The 18,531-nt window shown below is 42.3% G+C and overlaps 1 protein-coding gene across 1 annotated transcript; it reads left to right on the forward strand.

Annotated features, from left to right (window-relative positions):
- Positions 1-71: 71 nt before the first annotated feature.
- Positions 72-17,912, forward strand: CFAP96 (cilia and flagella associated protein 96). Its single transcript, XM_073001383.2, has 8 exons — positions 72-232; positions 4,011-4,164; positions 6,287-6,509; positions 9,136-9,273; positions 9,369-9,444; positions 10,088-10,267; positions 10,998-11,170; positions 17,513-17,912. Exons 2-8 carry the CDS (start codon positions 4,065-4,067, stop codon positions 17,559-17,561), a joined length of 939 nt encoding a protein of 312 aa, XP_072857484.2. The 5' UTR covers positions 72-232; positions 4,011-4,064; the 3' UTR covers positions 17,562-17,912.
- Positions 17,913-18,531: the final 619 nt, after the last annotated feature.

Consider the following 18,531-nt stretch of genomic DNA (forward strand, 5'->3'; position numbering starts at 1 on the left):
CGTTTCGAGGAGGGCGCGAAACCCTTCCTCTTGCTTGGCGATTGGGCGGAGGGAGGCGGCTGATTCGAAACCATGGCAACCGCGCGTCAACAAAGGGAGTTCGCCAGGCGGGAAGACCTCGGCGCCGATTGTGAACGGGAGGGAAGCGTGTGTGGAAGAGGCTTTGGTGATCTGGTTTAAACCCGAGTAGCACGCCTTGCTGGGGGGAAAAAGAGAAAGAAAAAAAAGGGGGGTGAGTTGTATTTCGGAGACTTCAGGAAAGCTGTAGAGCAGGGCTGGGGAATGTGTGTGGCCCCCACGTGTGCATGAACTACTGGTCCCATCATCTTTCCCATTAGGGCTAGCAAGGGTGATGGGAACTGAGATTCTTGCAGTTCTTGCGATAGTGGGATAGCCAGGCATTCTTAAACGTATCCGTTCCTGGTCAAACATGCATTTCAGGCAACAGGTTTGTTTTTTGCTACGTGCCCTCATATCACGTCTGAATTATGGCGATCCTCAGCAGCCCTACTCAGCTGTTGTAAACTCAAGGCCGTGGCTTCCATCATAGTCAATCCATCTCATATTTGGTCTTCCTCTTTTCCTGCTGCCTTCAACTTTTCCTAGCTTTATTGTGTTTTCTAGCGATTCCTATCTTCTCATGATGCACCCAAAGCATGAAAGCCACAGGTTTTGTCATTTTTGGTTCCAGAGAAAGTTCGGGATTGGACTTGATCTAGAACCGACTTGTCTTTCTAGTGGACCAAGGTATCCACAGAGCTCTTCTCCAGCATCATAGTTTGAAGTAATTTGCTAGTTTTAATACCATACATATCAAAAAGTGTAACAAGTTATGAAGTATAACTTGGGTCGTAATAATAAATGTTTGTGTGTAGCACTGCTTGTATATGGATCCACCCTGTACAAAGTGTGTGCTTGCAACCTACCTTTTGATGTTTGAGAATCAACAAGAACTACTATCCCCCTCCCATCAAAGTGCCTAGTTCTGAGGGATCCCAAGTTATTTTGGCACCTGAGGCAGAAAACCATGCAAGCATTTTTTAGAGTAAAAATGGAAGACAATGAATTAATAATTTAGCCCTCTTTCTTTGAGAATTGCTTTCATGACACCTGAAATCACCAGCTGCTTGAAGTGGCTACTTTGCTTTAACAAATGGCAAACCCTAACCCTGCCAAATCTGGCAATTTTTGTGGTACCCTTAGCCCTGTGGAATTGAGACAGAGTCAAAGAGTTCCAGTTTTCTATGGCCCTGTTGAGGTACACCACTTTTAACTCCAAGTGGACAGAACTGAGAACACAAATCCTTCACACTCTTTTGGTTCTTGAAATATTGAGGATGATGGTGATGATTATCAGATTATAACAATAAGAAGTGTTGTGAATGGCTTTACCTATAGAACAAAAACATCTCATTTATGATGTGCTAGACTTGTTGAAGATTGTTGCACGCACGCACAAACTCACCCACCGACCCCAGTCAAATGCTGGCTATTATTAAGTATTATTTATAGCTCAGATAACTTACTGTAGTAGTTTTTCTATAAAAACCAGGAGGTTTGGCCTGATCATATGTCTAGCTCCTCTCATATGATAACATTGATAGGCTTCATAATACATATGGAATAACAGAATAACCCAGCCCCCTTATTGATCAGATGGTAACAGAGTGATTTGGCTGGCCAAGGGTTTTCCCTATTAAAGATTATTTATTTATTTGATTGATTGATTGATTTCTATACTGCCTATCTGGCAGCCAAGGCACTCTGGGCGGTTTACAACAACTAAACAATAAGATAACATAATCACAAAGAACTCAACAACATCCATAAAATATAAAGGTGCAAAATAAAAATACCATAAAATACAATGAAAAACATACTATATTTTTCTGTGTATAAGACAATACTTTTTTCTAAAATAGTTACTGCAAAAATTGAGTGTCATGTTATACACAGTACACCGAAGTGGCCACTGGAGGTGAAGGTGAAGGAGCAGCCGTGCTCAGCCGCCCCTCGCAGCTGCCCATTGGCTGTGGCCACCCAATCACCTCCTCCAGAGCCACTCACGGGGCTCACCTCGAGCTCATGCCACCGCCTTGTCCCCTGCCTGAAGGGAGCCCACGAGTGGCCGTGGAGGAGGTGATTAGGTGGCCGCAGCTGCAGACAATGGGCAGCCTCGGGGGGCAGCCGAGTGTGGCTGCTCCTTCACTTCTGCCTCCTGCTGCTACCGCTGCCACCTTCCAGTGCCACTCACGGGCTCCCTTCGGGCAGGGGACAAGGCGCCGACATGAGCTTGAGGTGAGCCCCGCGAGTGGCGCTGGAGGAGGCAATCAGGCGACTGCAGCAACAATCAATGGGCAGCCGCTAGGGGCAGCCAAGTGTGGCTGCTCCTTCATCTCCGCCTCTGGCTGCTACAAGGGTCAAAACTGGGTGGCATCTTATACATTGGGGAGTCTTATACATGGGAAGATACAGTAATAAAATGACACGAAAAACATGATGGTAGGTTAGATGTTATTAGAAGCACTATTGCATCAGGATGTTTTTTAATCTGGAAAGGCCTGTCTAAATAAACAGGTTTTAGTGTTTTTTAGAGATGTCCAGTGAAGGGGCTAGGTGGATTTTGGGCGGGAGGTTGTTCCACAATTGCAGATCTACTGCCAAGAAGGCCCGATTTCTGGTGATTGTTCCAAGCCTTTCTCAGGATCAGAACCCTCAGCCGCCCTGCCTGAGATGATCTTGCTGGACGGACAGACATGACAGGAAGTAAGCGCTCAGCTAGATACTGAGGTCCTAAACTGTTTAGGGCCTTATAGGTTAATACCATCACCTTAAAACTGGTATGGAAGCAAACAGGTTACCAGATAAACATGTCTTAGCACATGCTGCCAGAATGATGCTAATCATTTATCATTGATATTGAGAACTAAAACTAAAATGATAACATTCCATCGACAGAGAGACCTTCTGTATCTTTAATAATAATACCACACTGGAACAGATCCAAGTCCGAGGGACCTGGGTTCCCCTAGGATGGCACTGAAAACCCTCTGTAGATGAGGTGCCAAGATTTCCCTGAAATATATATAGAAGGAAACAGTATATGCATCCAGCCTCACGGCCAAATTTGGTTTGTCAATCTAAATAGCTTCCATCACCTCTTTAGTTTTCTTCCTGCTTTCCTCATCTAGTGGTTTCACCTTGGTGGATGCCTGGTGGATCATCAGAATTGGAAGAGAAGAAAGAGTATAAACATTCATAAAAATCCGCAAAAGCTTCCAGAATCTTTTGTGGATCTCAACACCTTTCACCATTCTTATTTATTATAGCAGCAATTCAAGCTTTTCTCTTCCTTGTTTTTAACCTATTTGCCAAAAGCTTTGAGCTCTTCCCTTCAAATTCATAGTACTTTTGTTTATTTATTTTATTTAAAATATCTTTTACCCTACTCAAGGCAACTTAAATCATTAAAAGACAGAATGTATTTGAAAGCTACAACAATGAATATACAATTGCTAAAAAGGATCAAACAAATATATTAAAAAGCACAAGCACATTCAAAGTAGTAAGGTACAAATAAAATAAAAGTCCCCACTCAGACTAGAATAAACAGAGGTTCTAGAAGGTTGCCATTGTTTCCATGCAGATCTCTTTCCCATTATCCTGTGCCACTATCTGTTGCTTATGAATTGGAACTTTTTAATATAAGAGAGTAGGATGATGGATAAAAGGGATCCACATTCATATGTTCCGTCCAGGTTTTTTGGGCTGTTTGGCTGTGTTCTGACGAAACAGCCCGAAAAACCTAAAACATCCATCGGATCCCGTCTGTGAAAGCCTTTGAGAATACACTAAAAATGCTGTTGCAATGGTGATGTTTATTTATTTTAATTAGATTTTAGTTGCTGAATTTAGCTATCTTGCTTAAAACAGTTATGAAATGACAGTGAATGTTTTGGAGTAAACAACAGGAAAGCTGACATATCTGTTCCCTCCTATCTTTGTTCCAGGGATCTTAAGACATTTATACATCTAAAGCAGCAGGTTATTACACAGAAATAAACATGCCTTCAGAAACAGGAAAAACAGATATGGAGAGAATTGGTCTCTTTAGTGAAATGGAGTACATCAGCATTGGGGATAAATATGTCTCACAATTTAACCGTAAGTACATTTTCTTCATTGTCATCACTTAGCAATGCTATGATTGTTCTTTTTTTTCCTGGGGGTGGGGGTGTTTCCAAAAAATTAATTGCTTGTCTTGCACTTAACAAAAGTGGATATTTCAAATAAGGTTGTTTGTAGACTAATTTTTAAGATTGTTTGGCTTTTCCATCACACTAAGAAAGAAGTGGATGGTGTTAATGATCAGAATGACCCATGTGAAGTTGCCAGTTTTGCAAGGAAATGCACTTGCATAAAAGCGTATGTTAACTTAGACAAATGTTGCTTCTGGCATGTCAAACTGTAGAGAGTTAAAATAACGTGTATGTTAGTGGTGGGGATAAACAGTCCAAGCAAGCCAACTGCCTGGGAGCAACCTTTGTTCCTCATATACTGTAATTTAAAGTGTCTTGGCTGACATGCAATATGGACTTATCTGCTTCACAAATAATGCTACTCATGTGTTCATGCCATGATTTTCCTCCTCCCAAACCAGGCCCTTCCCCTTTATACAAAACAGCTAAAAGCCTTTCTTTCAAAAGTGCTTGGATTGGCTCAAAAACAATTTTAGAATTTTTATTTGCATGTAGAATGTTGACTAGAACAGGGCCTTATATTAATTTCTGCTCCAAAATGCATTAGGGCTTATTTTCAGATTTTTTTTCATGTACAACAATCTAGGTAAAGGCTCCCCTTGACATTTAGTCCAGTCGTATCCGACTCTAGGGCGTGTTGCTCATCCCCATCTCCAAGCCATAGAGCCAGCGTTTGTCCGTAGACAGTTTCTGTAGTCACGTGGCCAGTGTGACTAGACACAGAATGCGTTACTTTTCCACTGTGGTGGTACCTATTTATCTACCCGCATTTACATGCTTTCGAACTGCTAGGTTGGCAGGAGCTGGGACAAGCGATGGGAGCTCACTCCGTTGTGTGGATTCGATCTTATGACTGCTGGTCTTCTTACCTTGAAGCACAGAAGCTTCTGCGGTTTAGCCCGCAGCACCATCATGTCCCACAACAATCTATATTTATTCGAATATGGACATCCCATCTTCTGATTGATGCACACTAGTGGAGGGCAGGGTTTCACTTAACTGGGGCTTATTTTTGGGGTAGGGCTTATATTACGAGCATCCTGAAAAATCATACTAGGGCATATTTTCAAGTTAGGTCTTATTTTCGGGGAAACAGGGTATAGAAAGATCTTATACTTTGAAGAATATGTTTCAAAAACCTTTCTTCTGCTTTTGTTGTTTCTGGGTTATATTGTTGCTGAAGAGTGATTTGGGGCCATAGATGCTCAAACCATTGGTACGCTGCTCTCAAGTTGTCTTTCCCTCTTGTATTTCTGCCCCACCGTCTTCCAGGCAGTCTTTATAGAATGGCTGGTTATTTAGAATATAGGTCCAAAAATGCTGAAACTAATTAATGGGAGGGAAATATATTTGTGTACGTATTTCTCCTATCTAGGATAGTAGTAAAACTTCTGTTTCTGTTATATTCCAGTTTATTTCCTGGAAACAAATTCTAGAGGGAGAGTCTAAAGAGGAAAGGGACAAAGCTCACTAAGCTAGTGGTTCCCAACCTTCGGTTACCCTGGTGTTCTTGGACTGCAACTCCCAGAAACCCCAGCCAGCACAAATAGTTGTGAAGCCTTCTGGGAGTTGCAAGAACACCTGATAAAAACAAAATAGAAATAAAAAAATATTTCATCTGATGAAGTGGGCTTGTCCACAAAAGCTCACACTAAAAAATTATAAAAGTTAGTCTTTAAGATGCCACCACATTTTTGTGTTTTAATTTTTCCCCCTATTTTGCGTCTACCTATAATGTTTGCAAAGACTAACATGGCTACCCTTCTACAAGAACATCTGGGTTACCCAAGGTTGTGAACCACTGCTCTGAGACATCTTTTGCAGTTCCATTTAGTCATGTTACTCAACTCTATTGGGAATTGTACCATCTTAATTAAGGAAAAATTTATTAGCTTTGAAGGTCTCTGAACTTTTGTTCTTTTTCTTAAAGACATTTGGCCTGGTTCAAGTGTATGGTATGGAGGTTCATGTCTCAAAAGTTAAAACTAAGTGGTAGCAATATTGACAACAGTGAATTTATTTTGAAGGCCCTTTTAATGAAGCTGCAAGCAAGAACAAGCAGATGCTGCCAGGGGGTAACAAGGAGAAGGCAGCTACCCAGGCAGGTTATTTTGACCCTGCTTTTGGAAGAATTTTCGAAGGTGAAAGTTACTTAAATCCTGTTCAGCTACGGAGACGATATCGAATGGCAGAGGCAAAGAAAAACCTGGGAAGCAAAGCCTTCCTTCCCAGTAATGGAGATAAATTTCCGTAAGTGCTGAAAAAAGTGCATCAGTTTTGATATTTATTTATTTATTGAATTTGTACCCCCGCACCATCTGCCAAGCAGGCCACTTATTATGGATTTTTGTTACTTATGTTTATATTTACAATAAAAAATGAAGGAATAAATTCAGGTGATTTTGCTGTCTAAGCTGTTAAAGATTTGCCCCAACCCCAAATATTATATGATGTCTCTGCTCCCTGATTCCAGCTGTAGCAATAACTCCAGTTGTCCCAACTCACACTTACATACCATAAGTCTTCTCTTCTATGAGAATGAACAACTTTTGCAATGAAGGCTGACCATCATTGATATATAGAGTGGTCATAATTGACTAGATAGGCGGGATATAAATACAGTCAATCAATCAATCAATCAATCAATCAATCAATATTTTTGATCAAAGTATACATGAGAATATTTGGAGTAAGATGCTGGAGGTCCTCCAATCTCATATGTTAATCTTGTGACATATTTAATCTTAAAATGTATCCTTTTGTTGGTGTATATTTAAATGTTATTAAAGTTATTTTTAGTTGGCTGGATAGCTCAGTTGCTTGGGTATCTGGCTGCAGAACCAGAGGTTGGAAGTATGTGCCTCATGTGAGCAGAGCCAGCGTTGTGTCGCCTTGGGCAAACTGCACAGACCCAGGGCAACCCCAGAAGAAGGAAATGGTAAACCACTTCAGTGCATTCTCTGCCTAGAAAGGGTTGCCATAAGTTGGAATTGAGTTGACAGCACATAATAATTATTAAAGTTACTTTTTTTTTTTTTAAAAAAAGAGATTTTTCTCATAGAAAAACATGGGAAGTCTGCAAGTATTGGTTCTAGGTCATAGCTCTTTGAGGAGCTTGTTTTTCCATTTAATGTCCCTGACAGTGAAACAGTTATTTTAAAAGTATGAACCAGAGCACAGTCAGAGAAGTGCAACTTTCTTGCTTCTACATACTTTTCTCTCAACATCATGATCTGCTTTGTTATATGCAACTCCAGAATTAGACATGCAAAGCAAGTAAGTATTTACATTTCAGAAATAATTCAGATGATAGCATGCTTCTCCCTTTAGCATATTGTCACAGTTACGCCTTCTCCACCACTTGAGGGAGCACTCCTTATAGAATTTTTTTTCTTGGCCATGTGCTTTGATCTTTGATAGTCAAATATACCTCTTAAAGGTCTGCAAAACAGGACTTTCCTGAGGTGAGAAACAATGTCCATATTAGAAATGGTGGAATTGTTAAGGAAAAATCATTAAGGTGTCCTGTCATTTTTCTCTAGTTAAAACAAAACTCTACATGGTATATTAGGATACACTATTGGAAAATTGAATATTTATTTTGGTATTTCTCATGGCTGGGTCTTGATTTCATCATGTAACAAGACTTTTACAAGAGAAAACAACTATTAAAGTGTTGGGTGAAATGTATAAATTCACAGATACTGTGAGACACAGGCACAGCTATACTCCTTCTACCATCCCTACAAACACTGCTGAAAATCCCATTTCTAACCTCTCTCATTTTCTGTACTAGCCTGCTTCATTCATGGCTGCATGCTTCCTCTAGGCCAGTGGTTGCGAACCTTTCTGGGCTCGCGTGCCCAAACAAAAACAAAAACCCAGCAGGCGGTGTGCTGCGGTGGCGGTGGAACTGGAAGTGGCGGCGGAAAGGGGAATCCCGACACGGAGGTGCCTCGAGACCCCACTCTGGATCTGCCGCCAGCAGCAGCTGCTCCGGATCCTGACCCGCCACTTGTCCGGGAACCAGCACCATGGCTACAGCTGCCTTCTCAGGTTTGGCTGTGTGTGTGTGGAGAGTAGTGATCCGGCGACTTATGGCTTGTGTGCCGGCAGAAAGGGCTCCGTGTGCCAACTATGGCATGTGTGCCATAGGTTCACCATCGCTGCTAGGCTATGGACCATGGAAATCTCATCTACTGGAGTCCTTAAGGCAGACCTGGGCAAAGTGCGGCTCGAGGGCCACATAAGCCTATGAGCCGCTCCTGTCTGGCCCGCCGGTCATCACTCCAGTCAAGCACTTGTTCAAGCCCAAGACAGACTGGATTTCTCTCACTGAACAAGTTGAACATCAAAACCATTTACAGCTTTTTGTCTAAAGTTGATCGGTTGCTTATCTTTCCCAGGCATGTGTGCCTGGGAAAGCCTGGTAGACTGGGCCTACCAGGGGAGGGCTTCCCCCGGCAGGCCCGGTCTACTCCCCCATTTTTTTGTGGAGGGGGGCGGTTTCTTGGGCCGGTTACAGATTAAATGGTTTTCAGTGCATTCCTATGGGAAATGCATTTTCGACCTACGGACTTTTTGACCTACGGACACCGTTCCAATAAGGATTAATTCCGTAGGTCAAGGGTCCACTGTATAAGAGCAGAATACAGTATTGCTCTGTTTCAAGCAATGGGACTCTGGCTTGCACAGGAGGGCAGTGAATATGCAGTAAAAATAAACAGTATTTTGTCTGTCACATATATTTTTAACACATACAGTTCTGGACATAATTTGTATACTTTTATTCTTACCCATTAAGCAAACAAATAGTTTATGAGTTGCAGATTTAATAGACAAATGCTGACTTTTTTTTTACTTTTTTATCTTACAGTTGTGGTATAGGAACATATTATGGAACAATTGGAGGTCCATGTCCCTATTTTAGTGCACAAACCAAAGACAGGCCACCATATGTTCAGCCTGGGAAGAATCTTTATACCAATCCAGGAAAGAAAGGAACTGGCTATGGGTAAAGGATTTTAGAATTCTAGTCCATGATTCTTTTTTGAAAATTTTACAGACTTTTGAATGTTGGTGTCACCACTATCTTATTTCTCTATCGAGGTATCCAAATCTTACCATAGGTAAACCGTACCCCCATTCAGTTGAATTATATGACATCGGGAGGATAAACTTTAAGGTAATTTTTTTGCTGATTTGCCATTTAATTTCGGGTTCTTATGCCTATTCTGTTCCAGATTATCAGATCTTGTTTTATTATATGCTAACAAGAATGTACATTAATCACCTTTGCTCTTTAAATATACAAAGAGTATAATTCTTTAGTTTTGTACTTGTTGATTCAAAAACTGGACTTGCTTTTTCCATGTAGCATTCTTTCTGTCTTATGAATGTACTCATAATGGTTTTATTAGCCTAAATAGATATCTTACTTTTTAGTATAGTAGGTAACATGTAACAGCCCCCTGGCCTTGCTTTCTTAGAGTAAATGCCTAACAGATTTTAAAGAAAGCAAGCTGTAAAATGTCCTTTAGAACAGCAGCAGTGGGGGGAGGGTGGCTCTGCTAGAGTTCTGTATGAACCTAAATTTCTAATCACAGCATTATTGATATTAATATCAATAATGCTGAGCTTGTCCTCTATATTTATTACAGTGTCCACTATATTGTCCACTATATTTATTATATTTTATATTATCCATTATGTTTATACCTGCCTTTCTACTAATGCTGGTAAAATAGATTAAATTGTAGATCTTCAAGGTATTAAAAATAATATGAGTTAGAAGTACTCAATATATCTTCCATCTCTAATTTATGCAGAAAACATCTGAAGAACACCATCGCCTTATGAAAGGTGGGCCTTTCAAATTGAATCTTTATCCTCGAGAGTATTTTGATATAAATCCTTACCACGATGACAAACCATTGCCACCACCAAAGAAACAACCGGCAGTAAAACCAATTCAGCAACCATTTAAGCCAAGCTCTCCTGCCAAGAAGGTGGAATTATTATCTAAAATTTTGAAAAATGTGGATGTTATTATTTTAAATCACATGAATTTTAATTAATTACAAAAAATTTAATATGTACCGTCTTTGTTGCGGTTTAGAGATAAATTAAATTTTAAAAGTTTTGGGCTGGGAGGGGAAGCCTGACAAAGCAGCAGAAAATAAACCATGGGGTTTGGGAAGGACAAAAAAGAGTGGGAATTCAAAATTGTATATACCAAGGCAAGGGGAATGTCATCTGGATGGCAGAAGAAATCCTGCCAAGGTTTGTGCTTTACAGGATGTTTAAAGAGTACAAATGTTCCACTTGGAAGAACCCTTAGCCCAAATGTGAGGCAGTAACACCAAATCAAGTGATTGTGAAACTCAATCATGAAAAAGGAGCAGCTAGTCCTAGGTAATAGTCGGGGGGATCCACATAAAACCAAGAGGTTTTGGTTTAATTTGTTGTCTGAACATGGTCATCGTGTTGTGTAGTGGATATTGGTGAACTCTGACCAGGAGGATTTGAATCTAACTCACCCTTGGAAGAAGGGTAGGACAAAATGGTGATAAATAAAAGAAAATTTAAAAACTGGTAACTTGTTAAAAAATACTGATTTCAGACAAAATGCTTGGCTCAACTTAGCATGTTAAAGAAAACGGCGTCTTTTATTTATCACCAATATACTATATACATATATATACTGTACAGTATATTGCTTTGTTTTTGCTTTTCCAGCCAGGAGGCATGAAAGCAGGCACATTTGATCCTTATCCATCTCATTCCACGGATCCTTACATCATTAAGCTGCCCAGACCTATCACAACCAATAAACAAGGGCAGGTCTTTCATCCTAATCCTGGGACTAAGAGCAGACCAGTAAGAAGTATTATGACCTCAAACATTGAAAAGTAAGTTCTTGATATCTGCAGCAGTCAATTAGTAAGAAATGTTTTGCAGGGGCTTATATTTATCTGGCATTGTAGGTGTCTCAACCAGGGTACCGGCTGGAGAAGCATATCTCAGTTGGGACAGTTTTGATGTTATTAGTGAGGATGTGGGTGTGACAAACCCAGACCTACTGGGATCTGCCACACGTTAACTAAGCTGCCACCAACCATTCCCTATAAGAAGTCACACAGACCAGGGATGGATTTTCAACAAATAAAAGAATAAGGTTTATTTAAAACAACACACAAGGAAAATAAAATGATCAGGTGAATAGGATATAGTAACGTGGCTTAGTCTCATTCATACATGCACACAGTTTGGTTCACACAGAACACTTAACTTGAAGCACAGACCCTGAACCTATCAGTTCTGGCTAACCAACAGACACCTGAACCTATCAGGTTGGTACTGACTGACACACAGTAGTACCCTGTCTGACACACAGACTCCGAAACACCAGCTTCTTCTTCCCAGCTGCTGCTTCTCCTCCTAGCTCTCCACACACGCTCCACATATATATACAGTACAGCCCCTCCTCCTGATGTCCCGCCTTCCACTCCCCATAGGATGGAACTTTCCCTCCAAACCCATGACAGACAGGTAACATCAGTGCTGTATGTAACACCTCCCCTCTTTATAAGTTGTTTTGTAGGGGGAAAGCTAAGGTGCTTTTCACCAAAAAAACAACCTGGATAAAACACACAACAACAGTTATACATACAATATCATACTTACTTATACTTACACTCTAAGTTAACCATATCAATTAGGCATTTAAACATTTACCATATACATTACATCAAGTTACCTTTATTCATACAAACCAAGTTCAAAAAACAGGTACATTTAACCTTTGGTCACCAACATATATACATAGTCCATGTTTCTTTCGCCGTCTTCATTCTTCAGGTCTTCTTGACAAGGCGTCAGCAACACAGTTCACTGACCCTTTGACCACCTTCACTTCAAAGTCATAGTCTTGCAAGTTTAAAGCCCACCTCATAAGTTTGCTATTGTGGGTTTTCATTGTCTTTAACCATTGCAGTGGTGAATGGTCAGTGCACAGAGTAAAATGTCTTCCCCAGATGTAAGGCTTGGCCTTCTGGATCGCGTAGACTATGGCCAGACACTCCTTCTCCACGGTTGCCAAATGTCTCTCACCTTTCTGGAGTTTCCTACTCAGGTAGGACACTGGATGCTGGTCACCATTCTCATCCTCCTGGCAAAGAACCGCTCCTACCCCGCTGTTAGACGCATCGGTGTAGATGATGAACTCCCGGTCGAAGTCTGGAGCACGCAGCACTGGATAGTTGATTAGCGCCTGCTTCAACCTCTGGAACGCCTCCTCACAGTCGCTGGTCCACGGGATGCGGTCATCAGCCTTCTTCCTCGTCAGATCGGTCAGCGGAGCCGCAATCTCGCTAAACCTCGGGATGAACTTTCTGTAGTAGCCCACCAACCCAAGAAATGATTTGACTTTTTTCTTGGTGTTGGGTCTAGGCCAATCACGAACTGCTTCTATCTTGGCCTCCAGGGGTTTTATCACTCCTCCCCCTACCATGTGACCCAAGTCTTTTATTTCTGGGCTACCCAGCTGACACTTGCTCTCTTTGCAGAGCCTAGGCCAAAGCACTTCCTCCCCTGGGTTAAAGCGCCTCTCCCTGCCTTTCTGGTCATCCCAAGCTTTCTTTCTGACCTTTTGAGCTTGCAGGGTCTCTGCTGCTAGCTCTAGGTTTCTCTTTAGGTCATTCCTTAGAGTGTCTATGTATGTCACAACATCTTGTGGGTCATCCTGGGTGATCTGCTCCCAATTTTGTTTGATCAAATCAAGGGGCCCTTTCACCCTTCTCCCAAATAAAAGTTCAAACGGACTGAACCCGATACTGGCTTGTGGCACTGATCGATAAGCAAACAAAAGGGATTGCAGCTTCTGGTCCCAATTGTTTGGATTCTCTGCCAAGTAAGCCCTAATCATGCGCATTAGAGTTCCATTGAACTTCTCAGTTAACCCATTACTTTCAGGGTGATAGGCAGTGGTTTCCTTGTGCTTAATTTCACAGATTTGCCATAACCGTTTCATGAGCTTCGATGTGAACGATGCGCCCAAATCTGTGATTATTTCTGAGGCAAATCCCATCCTGGACATATACCCCACCAAGGCATCTGCCACTGTGTTAGTTTCAATGTTAGTCAAGGGTATGGCTTCAGGGTACCTCGTGGCATGGTCCACAATGGTGAGAATGAACCTGTTTCCCCTCTTTGTGGCCTTGGGCAAAGGTCCCACAATATCCACCCCTATGCATTTGAACGGAGTGTCAATCACAGGCAAAGGGCACAACTTTGCTTTGGTCCTGTCGCGGTTATTCCCCTGCCTTTGACACACATCACATTGTTTACAGAACTCCCTGATCTGCTTCCCTATGTCAGGCCAGTAAAAATTCTGTGTGATTCTCTGCTGTGTTTTGTTCACCCCTAAGTGCGCAGCAAACATGTCAGAGTGCCCCCTTTGTAAGATCATGGGGCGATACTTTTCAGGTACCACTAGCTGACTTCGGATCCCATCTCCCCCTTTTGAGATATTCCTCAGGGTCTCTCTATACAAAATCCCCTTTTTCTCTAGAAATCTCACTGGGGTTTCAGGTGTTAGCTGGGCGTCAGTCACCTGTTCAAAACACTTTTGGAGAGTGGCGTCTGCCTTTTGCTCTTGTCCAAATCTGCTGTCTGTGGTTAAGGTTTCCACCACAGCTTCTGAACTCCCCTCTGCTTCCGTCTCTGGCTCATCATTACCCCCCTGAACTGTCCCCGTGGTGGCTTGTGAACGTGTAATCACTAGCACCCGTTTCACATGTTCAGCCAGGTCATTTCCCACGAGCACGGCTGCTGGCAGAGTCGATGAAATTGCTAGCCGCCAAACTCCCCTCCAGCCTTGAAAGTTCACAGGTACCTCCGCTACTGGCAGTGAGATCACCTGCCCCTCAATCCCTGCCACCTTCATGCTCTCATTTGGGATTACATACTCCCTAGGAATAATATCTGGATGGCACAGGGTCACCTGAGAACAAGTGTCCCGCAGCCCCCGATACTGATGGCCAAGTATTCCTACGTCCACCCCTGCTGTTTCAAACAACTGAGAATCTGTTCTCACGAGCAAGCATCGCTTGACCTCCACAAGAGGACCATTTTCCTCAGCCTGATCAGCAGATGTACTTGTTCCAGATTGAGTAGCCATGGCAACAGGCTCCCTCAGTGACAATGAGCCTTGCTCTTTCTGGACACAGAACACAGCTTTTGGCTTGGTTCCACTTGAATCCTGAGGCACAATTCCTTTTAGCTGCTTTAATTTCTCACACTCTGAGATTAGATGGCCCTTTCCCTGACAGAAATAACATTTTCTGCTATATTTTGAGTCTTTCTCATCCTGTTTTGGTTTTCCCTCCAAAATCTGAGGTCTTGGTTTCATGTCTGAGGGCTTCCCTTCACCATGGGCCCCTCCCCCTTGCTGGCTTTTCCCTGGTCCCTGAGAGTACTTGCTGTAGGTTTCTTTAGGTTTCCCCATCGCTTTCCCCTCACCCAAGGGCTTTCTTATTTGGGAAATAAAATCTGCGATCTCGGCTGCTTCTGCCACAGATTTCGGTTTCCTTTCCCTCACCTGGAATTTCAGTTCCCCATGCAGGACTGAATAGAACTGTTCCAGAGCTATCAAGTCTTTGAGCTGCTGAAAGGTCTCTGTCCCCTCCTGAGATAGCCATTTCTCTAGCAGCCTCACCAATTGGGCCCCCACTTGGGTAAAAGTCTGCTCTGGTTTCTTGGTGATTGACCTGAATCTTTGCCTCAGCTGTTCCGCATTTATCCCATGTCTTGCAAACACCAGTTTTTTAAACTCTGCAAAATCTTTCATCAGTTCCTGTGGCATCTCTGAATAAACTTCAGCAAGGCTGCCACTGATTAAAGATCGCATGATGGTCATCTTCTCAGTTTCCCTCACTGAGAAGTCCACAAACGCTCTTTCCACTAGGGAAAAGAACACCTCAGGACAATCTCCCTTGTGGTACACAGGGAATTTCTTCAGGTCAGCTTTAGACAATTGGCCTCCCTCAGAATCCCTATTGTTATTATTGTTCTGATTCATCAGTTCCAGTTTTCTTAACTCAAACGCCATTCTTTCTTTTTCCAGAGCAATTTTCTCTCTCTCCCTCTCCATTTCCATTCTCTGTCTCTCTAATCTTTCTTCTTTTTCCATTCTCTCTCTCTCTCTCTCTAATTCAAATTGCCGTTGTTTCTCTCTTTCCCTTTCCTCCATTTCCCTCACCCTCAGTTCATGCTGTTGGGCTATGAGCAATTTTCTGAGTTCTGGTTCTGCTCTCCTGTGCTGTCACCCTGCACTGAGCCAAATTCATCCTCAGAACCTTGGTCAACCTGGGGGTCTTTCACTTCACCCATTTCTGCCATTTGGCTTCGAGTCAAGGGCATAATCCCCCCCCCCCAGAACAGGCTGCTTTCAAAAGTCAAGCCTCAAAATAAAGCGACCACTTTTTTTTTTCTTGCCTCAGAACCAGCTTTCTCTATAGATTGCTGCTGTCCTTCAGCACTAACTTGCAACAGTTGCGAGCTAGAGTCTACCCCCCTCTGCTAGGCCTCTCAGCAGGCAGGCTAAATCACTTCTACTACACAGTTTTGCCTCAGCTTTTTTCCCGCCAAAACCAGGTTGCCTCAGAGCTCCCTAATCTAGCCCCCAATCTGAGGTTACACGTTCTTCTACTAGCTTACCCCCCCGTGAGGTAAGCCTAGAAGATTACCTACGCGCTCTCAGATTGTCCCTGACTAGACCCCCCTTGCTCTGGGCACACTTGCCAAGGCTTTGCTGGACCGCTGGACAACTGGACCAGTCGTATCCCACACGCTGGACACCAATCAATGTGACAAACCCAGACCTACTGGGATCTGCCACACGTTAACTAAGCTGCCACCAACCATTCCCTATAAGAAGTCACACAGACCAGGGATGGATTTTCAACAAATAAAAGAATAAGGTTTATTTAAAACAACACACAGGGAAAATAAAATGATCAGGTGAATAGGATATAGTAACGTGGCTTAGTCTCATTCATACATGCACACAGTTTGGTTCACACAGAACACTTAACTTGAAGCACAGACCCTGAACCTATCAGTTCTGGCTAACCAACAGACACCTGAACCTATCAGGTTGGTACTGACTGACACACAGTAGTACCCTGTCTGACACACAGACTCCCACACCAGCTTCTTCTTCCCAGCTGCTGCTTCTCCTCCTAGCTCTCCACACACGCTCCACATATATATACAGTACAGCCCCTCCTCCTGATGTCCCGCCTTCCACTCCCCATAGGATGGAACTTTCCCTCCAAACCCATGACAGACAGGTAACATCAGTGCTGTATGTAACAGTGGGCAGGTAAAGGTGTGGTGGGGTTATGGCAGAAGAGACCACCTTTGAGAGATTGGGATATGTCTCTGTCCCCACGGGCTCTTTGGGGGAAACATTCCTTCTACAACCATTATTTTTACCCTGAGGCCCTATCAAATCTGGAAGATATTTTTTGGCTGAAAATGGCCAGATGTAGGGCAAATATCCAATTACATCTCCTGGAGGTTTATGTGGCCATTTAAAGATCAGTTTTTTAAATGGGCTATAAAAATGGCCTTGTGGGCCACACTTTGCCTACCTCTGGGGTATGGGGAAAGTACAGATTACCAGCTACCTTCTGGACAGATAAACCCAGGTTTTCCTACAGAACGAAGAAATTGCAGTGAATGGCTAGAAAATTTAAATTCATCAATTAAAAAATTTGTCCAGCCGTTTCACAGGACCTTGATTAATGGCTGAGGAAAAATATGTTCAGACAAGCTGGTAAACAAACTTGGCACTCACATGTAGAGAAAAAGTACCATATGTTGCATAATGCTATATGACAGGGCAGGCAATTTTAGCCTTTCAGAAGATGCTGAACTGCAATTCCTACCAGCCCTTATTGCTGGTTAGAATGAAAAGGGGTTATGGGAACTGTATTCCAACAATATCTGGAAGGTATAGTCAACAACTCATATAGTCAACAACTCAAGAAGGATAGTACATTTTGGACAGAAGAGCTTTTGGCTACTGGATAAGCTTTAGTATCGTGGGCTTAGACCATATTTAATTCAAAATATTTTTATGTAGGGAGAACCTTGACTGAATACAGAAATGCACCTGGACACTGCCAGGTACAACAGAAAACCATACTCATAAATCTTATGCCATTTTCTTTACATATACTTTTCAGATCATTAAACGTAACCAACTACACAAATCCACGTGTGATGTCGTATTAGCTGTACAAAAGAAAGATGAATGAACTCTGCAAACAGAATCAGCTCAAGTAAATAAAATTTTGTCGCTGTGGGAAATGTGTTAAATGGTCTCTGGTCTGCAACTCTTTATCCCCAAAACCTGCTTAGGAGAGTCTTCTAGTCCTCCAGAGAAGGTTTCGAGGGCACACAGAATGCTGTTGGGGAATCACAACCCTCCCAGTACTAATGATGGAAGCAGTAATGTTAGTAGAAACGTCCAGCGGGCCTTGGGCAATATCTAATAAAATTAGGAGTATATTTTGATACAATTTTCATTTACGTTGTATATATTAGTGTTTGTAAAAAATAAATATTTATATTTTGCGTGATTAACATCATTTTCCCTTCCTTTTCCCAGCTAACCCCCTCCCCCCACACACACGTCTTTTCTGAGTCTGATTAACAATTCTTCCAAGTTCAATAATAGAACAGCAACAAAATTGGCATCTAGGACACAGGCATGACAGCAAGGACTGGTGTACTTTTTTGAATTTTGTGGAAGGGGTTTTAAACATGTCAGAGGCAGGAGGCTCCTTTTGCCTCCTCTCCATGGGGTGACAAGTTCTAGGTCTGAAACCAGCTGAGAGCTCCATTTAGAATAGACCCATTGAATCAACAGGATTTATGTAAAAAGATATTATAAAATTACATTTTATTAGAAGTGACTTTGGGTGCAATCAGATGGGGATTTGACCTGCAGATTCTTCCAATTTGGGGATGGACTGGTTCACTTTCTCTAAGATCTAACAATCAATCAAATTTAAATGTTTGTGCTGGAATTTCCAAGCTGACACAGAACAAGTGCTTCTTGATGAAGCTGCATCTCTCTTCCTTAGATTACAGATGTTTACGAACAGATAATGCAACAGGCAATGAGCCTAACACAAAGGGATACATTCCTGAATGAAGTCATTGACTGATATTACAGTGGTACTACGCTATTCATCCCTGA

The sequence above is a fragment of the Pogona vitticeps genome, chromosome 5, assembly GCF_051106095.1.
Source record: "Pogona vitticeps strain Pit_001003342236 chromosome 5, PviZW2.1, whole genome shotgun sequence".
Lineage (NCBI taxonomy): Eukaryota > Metazoa > Chordata > Lepidosauria > Squamata > Agamidae > Pogona > Pogona vitticeps.